The sequence below is a fragment of the Onychostoma macrolepis genome, chromosome 17 (assembly GCF_012432095.1).
Source record: "Onychostoma macrolepis isolate SWU-2019 chromosome 17, ASM1243209v1, whole genome shotgun sequence".
NCBI classification, from domain to species: domain Eukaryota; kingdom Metazoa; phylum Chordata; class Actinopteri; order Cypriniformes; family Cyprinidae; genus Onychostoma; species Onychostoma macrolepis.
Genome location: NC_081171.1, coordinates 6777743 through 6785329, shown reverse-complemented (window position 1 = coordinate 6785329; position 7587 = coordinate 6777743). Strand labels below are relative to the sequence as shown.

The 7587-nt window shown below is 39.3% G+C and overlaps 1 protein-coding gene across 2 annotated transcripts; it reads right to left on the bottom strand.

Annotated features, from left to right (window-relative positions):
* Nucleotides 1-742: 742 nt before the first annotated feature.
* Nucleotides 743-7422, bottom strand: LOC131523439 (F-box only protein 33). 2 transcript variants are annotated; one of them, XM_058749827.1, is made up of 4 exons: nt 6818-7411; nt 4898-5008; nt 3194-3861; nt 743-2364 (listed from the first exon to the last, which is right to left on the bottom strand). In XM_058749827.1, the coding sequence occupies exons 1-4, from the start codon at nt 7225-7227 to the stop codon at nt 2099-2101; spliced, it is 1455 nt and encodes a 484-aa protein (XP_058605810.1). In that variant the 5' UTR covers nt 7228-7411; the 3' UTR covers nt 743-2098. The 2 variants fall into 2 exon arrangements, with proteins under 2 accessions (XP_058605810.1, XP_058605811.1); XM_058749828.1 differs by lacking the exon at nt 743-2364 and adding an exon at nt 2404-2925 and having other exon boundaries at nt 6818-7422.
* Nucleotides 7423-7587: the final 165 nt, after the last annotated feature.

The following is a 7587-nucleotide window of genomic DNA, read 5'->3' as shown; positions in this document are numbered from 1 at the left end:
GCACCTATGTCAACGCACCTGAAAACAGCATTTTTAGTCTGTGGTTTATTCAAAAAGGGAGTGAATTTAACAGATTTTAAACCACAACGACCCTTTTTGCGTTCTGTGCCACCAACCACGAAAATCTGCCGTTTTCACCAATGTTGACATGGGTACCGCGATAGATTGTAAACTTGTCAACATTTAGTCAAGCTGGATCTCTGCTTCGCACTTATAAAACGGCGAATTACATTAACCCTTCGTGCACATGCCAAGAGTTGTTCGACCTCATTGGTTAACTGCTTCAAACCTTTTTTTGGACCACAAACGACAAATCACGACAAGATCGTAAACTAAATTGCTAGGTCACCCCTCACTTGATAAGCTTGCATATAAAGATGGTTTTCATGCTGCGAAGGTTTGCTTTGGCTGTACGTTGTTTTTGTCATAAGCGCAGATCTTCCAGGAAGATTGGGGCAATGGCTTCAAACCTGGTTTGGCTTCAGGTAGTCGATCCCGCCAAATAACAGGAAGTTCTGAGGCCTGACAGAGTAACGGTTAGCGAGGCAACTTAACGGTTTTAAAAAGTACTCCGCTCTTCGACAATTCACTTCAATATTCGAGCACGGCAAAATAAAGATATGCTCATGAAAGAGGGGATTCTACAGAGCAAAAACGCTGCCGCTTTCAAGAAGGCTTAGTTTGACATTCACTTTTTCAGCTATGCAAGCAACCACGACCTCCTTCGACTATGATTTTCTTAAAAAAAAAAAAAACAAGAAAAAAAGAAGAGCAAATAGACAATATATGTAAAAGCAATTGCTAAACTAGGGAAATTAGACACAGGAAGAAAATAATAAAACCAGCAACTTCTAAAGCACATTCTTTTGGAAGAGCTCTCTTTCCTCCAAAAACACTACAAAGTCTTGCCCATCGAGCACGCCAACCCTTTGAACGAAGCTTCAACAAAAGCTTTCGGCTGGAAAAGTACCGCAAGTGCAGGAATCCTGAGATATGGAACAAGCAAACGTCTGTCTCCCGCCATCTAATGCTTTACGGATGAAATACCACGGCCTGGATTCAATCCGCTCGGAGCGCGTTCGCCCTCAATTACGATCGAGTTGACACACTTCGGTTGGGAATTACGAAGACATTAACTCCGAACCGACTGAGGCCGAGGCCAAAATCACATTGATTATGAAGTAAGGGGGAGTTCAAGGCAACTGTGACTCAAGAAGAACAATTAAAACTGACGGAACAGCTGATTGTTTTCACTCTTACCAAAATATCTTAACCTTCATCTTCATCTTCCTTGTCATATAATTTTTGCCTACCTGAGACAGACGGGAAGGACTTCTTAAAACAACAACAACAACAACAACACACAAGAAAACAAGAAAAAGAACAAAACACCTATGGCTGGGCCCAGATATTGTGCTGCAGGGCGGTCAGCATGCAGGTGTCAAACACCAGACTGAAAACCTCTACGATTGGTTTCACCAGCAGAGGTGCGTCTACTTCCAGGTTGAGAAAAACCAGCGGGATCTGCGTCCCGAACACGTCGTTTCCACCAATCCTCATTTCTGAATAACAATTACGTATCGAGGAACAAAGAGGAAGGGTCGTAACTGCTGTGGATCAGTCCTGTCCCTTGGCTGGAAGACTAATCTCCCTATAAAAAGGTCAATGTGAACATGGGATTTCGTCGTTGCGGAAGCCAAGAAGGATCAACTGATAGTTTGAGGTAACTCCACACTTTCTAGGGGGAAACCAACAAACAGACAAAGCGAGAGAATGAACAACTCACTGTACAACTTGTAAGCTAGCTGTATAAAAGCCCCTCTCTACCATTCACTCAATTAGCTACTAAACCAATACCCAACTATACTTTCCTAGTAATAAGCAGGATATATAGATATAGATATAAATATAGAGCTAATACTGATTAAACACAGCACATATAAAGGATTAAATTCACACTACAAGAATAAACAAAACAAAAAAATCAAAAAGCAATGAAAGAAAAAGAAACAATATGTAAAATGAGAAGGGCCCATTTAGTGAAAGATCACCAAGCACAGGGTTAGAGAGGGCGTTTGGTAACGGGCCCTTGGTGCGTCTACATGCCCGCGCTGAAACTCTGCATCTCGCGGTGGAAGTGCTGAGTGGGTTCGTTCAGGACCACGCTGTTGTCTATGGAGGGATGCCAGACGCGGCCCAAGCCCAGGGACACCTCCTTGACCAAGTTGTGGACGGGGTCACCCTCGATGTACACCGACTGGTCCGGGTCAAAGTCGATGCTCTCTTCGGACACCTCCAGGACTTTGAGGTTGGACCCACGCAGGCGAGAGATGGCCACCAGGTTGTGCGACCACACAGTGTAGCCTGTGGTGCGAGAGAAACCATCGAACCCAGAGAACAAGTACACTTTACTGACTCACTGATTGAGACATGCGACAAAATCAAGTTAAAAAAAATAAAAAATAAATAAAACATAATATTTTTATTCTAATTAATCAGTGCTGTACATACTGTCAGATACAAAAACATCTTGCAAATCTAGTATTCAGATTGATGAATGGGTAAATTGAGATTACAGTCTCTATTGAATTCAGACAGAAAATCTGACACAGTTGATGGCTTACAGTCATCATGACAAAATAGTGTGTTGCTTAGCACGTTTTAAATCCAGGACCATTTTGTTTTCCTGCTGTTATTGGCTACTAATGTCACCGATTTAGAAATGATCTAAAAACGGTTATGGAGCCAAAACATCATATATAAAAAAGGTAATTTTTTTTTTTAGATGATTAAATAAACACTTATTTTTCCTAGACATACATTATTATATAAAATATGAATAAATACCTACGTAACAATAGATAGATGGGTTTATGTATAGAGGAAGTGTTCAATTTTGCAATTGTATTAGACTTTTTGAAGATGCTTTGGAAAGGATGAAAAAAATACATTCAAAAATGAAACAAAATCATACATTAAATAAAAGCCACATGATAAATAACAGCAACAACAACTTCCCAAAAAGACACATATTACCTTTCAGATATATCAATTTTTTAATAATATTAACTTAAACATGTTTCTGAATAAAAATGTTTTCTGGCAGTATTATAAAAATTACAGTCCGTTTTGTCCCACGTCTCAAATCAGTGAATTATCAACATCAAGTGAAAAGTTTAAAATCTCCACTTACCATGGATGATCAGGACAGCGAGGTGCACACAGCGCCAGGCGAGGAGAACCAGCGGGTCCTCGTTGCGGTTGACGCTGAGGTCTGGGAATCCAGCGTCGTCTCTCATCAAGATGAAATGGCTCAGGGTTTTGTGGTACTGCTGCGAGATGAGCTCCACGACACCATCGGTCACCAGCATGCTGTAGCTGTCCAGATGGATCCGCTCCAGGGGCACACTGGGCTTCAGCACACGCAGAAGGTCCTGGCTGCACACATCCATCGCCATGATGTAGACGCGCAGGTTGGTGCTGCGACGGACCAGGGCTTTCCAATCGTCCTCGGTGGCGGTACCATCCAAAGGCTTGACGTCCAAAGCAGCGCCGTTGAGCAAGAGGGAGAGGCGGTGGAGGGGCGCTCGGTCACCGCCGGCAAGGAGACGGCACATGTCTGAGGTGAAATCGCAGAAGTCTAACGACAGAGACCGCAGGTTAGTGAGCCTTTCTATTTCGACGGTGGATATCAGGCTGGGCAGCTGGTTGTCGATCAGACTGAGGTGCTCGAGGGAGCTGGTGCTGGGGTTGGAGAGAGAGGCCAGTGAGCAGGGGGTCACCACACCGAGCATGAACGCAGACGACAACCACTTCAACTGCCTGCTGTTGGACAGGATCTCTTCGAAGAGCTGCTGGATCCTAGAACAACAGGATAAAGAACAACACATTATAAACAGTTATAAATCTTTTTTGTTTTCTTATTGCAAAGGCAGCACAATGAGACATGACATTCACTGACGTTCAAAAGTATGGGGGCAGTCTCTCTCTCTTTTTTTTTTTTTATAAAGAAACTAATTTTTCTCTTCAGCAAGGATGCATTAAATTGATCAAATTACACAGTAAAGACTTTTACATTTCAAATAAAAACTGTTCTATTGAATGTTCATTAAAGAATCCTGAAAAACGTATTCTAAAAATAATAAAATAATAATAATAATAATAATAATAATAATAATAATAATAATAAAGAGAATCCTGAAAACCCTAAAATATTAAAAGACTGTTTTCATCAATGTTTCCTGACAATCAAATCAGCATATCAGAATAGTTTCTGATGGATCATGTGACACTGAAGACTAGTAACGGCTGCTAAAAATTCAGCTTTGCTGGAAAACATTTAATTTAAACAAAAGTCATTTTAAAATTAATAACATTTTACAGTATGACTTTTTACTTTATACATTTATTGTTTTCAACATCAATGCTATTTTTAAACAGTAGGAAGTGTACAGTATATACACTGTGCAATATGCTAGTATTCAAATTTGAACACAGCCCAAAACAAATGTTTTTTAACGCCATGCTAGCTTCTGTGGCCATTTCCATAGCAAGAAAATTATGGTAAAACTATGTATTGGGTTTTTACAGTCTATTTTTGCTAAAAGTTCAAAACTGTATTTCGTTAAGTGTTAACTTTGGTGTCAACCGATTATTAAAAAAAAAATAATAAAATAAAAAAAAAAAGTTTCTCACAGGGTTAAAACAAGCACAATCTAATAAAACATGCTTCATGGATCAGCCCAAAGCAGACCAAGTGCCTAATACCTAGAACTAACAAAATAGTCAGAATATTTGCAAAGCCAGCTTCCTGTATTAGATTTTTCCCATTAAATGTGTCATTTCAGTATAAGATTGCAATCAATTTACATGAGTGGAAGGTAGCTTTAAAACATACTCTTTCATTCTCTTGCCTCCTAGGTCGACCTGGCTGAGGTAAGAGCTGTCCAAAATGCCATCATCCTGAAGAATGCATGTGTCTCCATAGAGACTCAGCTTCTGGAGGTTTCTGTAGAGGAAAAAAAGAGGAAGTGAGAATCTCATGCCTTGCAAATGTAAATAAACTAGACTAAAGCAAACAAACTGATAGATACCAAATATTCCATTCTCAATTCATACGCGACATTAATGAAATCATATGAGAACAGTGTATAATGTAAAACGAACCAGATTAATTGACTACCAAATATAAATAATCACAACATGTAGAATATGAAATAGTCCAAATAGAATTCACAACACAAAAACATTGCTCCTGAAACTTCAAGATCAACAGATATGGTCTTTTTTAATGACCAATACAAACTATTCTAATGATACAAAGAATCAGCCAATTAATTTGAAGTAAATTCTCAAACTCTCATCCCACCAAAGAACCTAGACTCAGCTCTTTTTTCTTTTGTTTGTGCATTTTAAACTAAAGCCTGTTGTTTTAAAGGCAGGTGCTGGGCTATGAGTCCTTCTAGTGCCATTCTATTGTGCATAAACAGAATTGTAGGTTCAAATCAGCATCAGGAAACATCATGAAACACAAAGCCAGTCTTGTTTAAACATTGTTTTGTAAGATTCTAAAGATTCTGTTAGAATGTTAACAATGCAGTAAGGCTTGTGGGAGTTTAGACAGAGGTTTTAACATTTGCTACTTAGAACTAACCAGCATTTATTTTGTTAAAGTGCTTATTCTTTCCATGTAAGTCTAGTTACAAAAGTAACTCAAATGTTTTTCAACTTCACTAGCAAATATTCATTACACACAAGTACTGTTTATTACTAGTCACAATCCTCCCAATACAACTGTAACAAACTGCAAATTTTGCCATCAAGATTCAAGATTTATGCTTTAGACCAGAATGTATTACACTATTACTAGTAATTATTTTATATTGTTTTTATGAGCTACTACTCAAATACTTTCTAATATATTATAACAGTGTGTGTGTGTGTATATATATATATATATATATATAAACAGCTCACCAGTAGCAATTGAATATATATACACTATACTAAATATTAGATAGTTATTTTAGTAAATATTTAAACGGTACAAATGTTGCTGAAATAGCTAAAATAATAGTTTTTTTTATATTTTTTTCTATCAGTTCATGTTAATTTCAAGCCACTTTTTTATCGTTAACATTTCGTGTACTGTTACTAGCAATATTTTTTAATCTTAGTAGTCTTATTCAATTTTCTATTTACCTATAAATTAGCTATTCTAACTAATCACTGCATGTGACAAGTGCGAAATTATAAGCACACAAAAAAAGTCACTAATAACGAAGTAGATATTAAAACCTTTAAAAAAAATGTACTAGTATCTACTTAAAGTACTAGCAACCATTAGACGTTATTAGAAGTCAAATCACATAATGCTGAACAATTTCAATAGACTAGATAAAAATAAAAATAAACACACATAGATCCCCATACAACTCAGTGGTATTTATACAATTTTAAAAAAGCAATTTGTTACCAGTTACCTCCCATTAAAGGAACAATAACTAGTACTAGCATCCAATGAATAAGTGCTAGTAAGACTAAGAAAAATGCTAGTCATAATTGGATTAAAGTATTTTTAGCGATATACAGTACTAGCAACCAAAAACAGGTACTAGTTAGTGCGGTTTGTTATAGGAGGTGATAGCAGTTATGCACAAAGCAGGCAGCCATGCGATGCTTCAGACATGAGCGTTACGTAATGCGCAGGGTTTGTTTATGGCTGCTGGTGCTCATCAGATGCAAGCAAAGCAAAGCAGCCAGGAAGGAGGTGTAACGTCAACACCAACGCATGCAAACCGTGCCCAGATCTATATACCTGTTATTACGCAGACTGCCGAGCACACACAACACCTGGTCTAAATATGTCACCATCGCATCTTTCGCGAACTGCGGGTCGCTCTCGACGGCTTCCACTCCGTGCTGCAGCGGGCTTAAACAGCCGTCCAGCGGGGCGAACTCCAGCTGCAGCTCCCGCACGAACGAGCCGAACTTGCGCATGAGGAACTCTAATCGTGGGGTTTGTTCTGATCCAGATCCGCCGCCGTTGGTTCCGCCACCGACGCGCAGCTTGAGCTCCGTCCACAGCGCAGGGTAGAAGAGACACTCCCTCCAGCGAGAGCATACGGCCGAGGCCCGGAGCTTGTCTCGGTCCGACAGGAAGGAGAATATGTGAACGATAAGCTCGCTGGGTAACGCCAAGGCTCCGACGCTGCTGCACAGAGCCATGGCAGGAGGCTGGAAAGATGCAATGAAGATTAAAAACGTAACCGTTACACAACTCCGCGCCTCTCCGCTCTGCTACTGCGCTGAGTGAAAACAAACAACTGCGCGATGAGCTTTGCCTTCAATACTACTGGATCAGTCCACTTTCGTTTTCCTAATAGGGGCGGCAATAAATTTATCAGGAGATAATGAGCACGTGCTGTGCTAAAATGAGATGTAAATATATTATGCTGAAATATACATATTAGTAGACACAACTAGTGTCTGGTAGTGTTAATTTAACTGTTTATTTCGTGTAATGCATTTTTAGTCAATTATTTGGTTGCAGTGGTTCCTTCCAAAAATGCCTTATTTTTGCCATAC

Coding starts and splice junctions, on each gene's coding strand:
- LOC131523439 (XM_058749827.1), bottom strand. CDS start 7,227: ATGGCTCTGTGCAGCAGCGTCGGAGCCTTGGCGTTACCCAGCGAGCTT. Junction 5,009..6,817: donor GGCAGTCTGCGTAATAACAG/GTATATAGATCT, acceptor TTTCCTCTACAG/AAACCTCCAGAAGCTGAGTC. Junction 3,862..4,897: donor GGAGGCAAGAGAATGAAAGA/GTATGTTTTAAA, acceptor CTGTTGTTCTAG/GATCCAGCAGCTCTTCGAAG.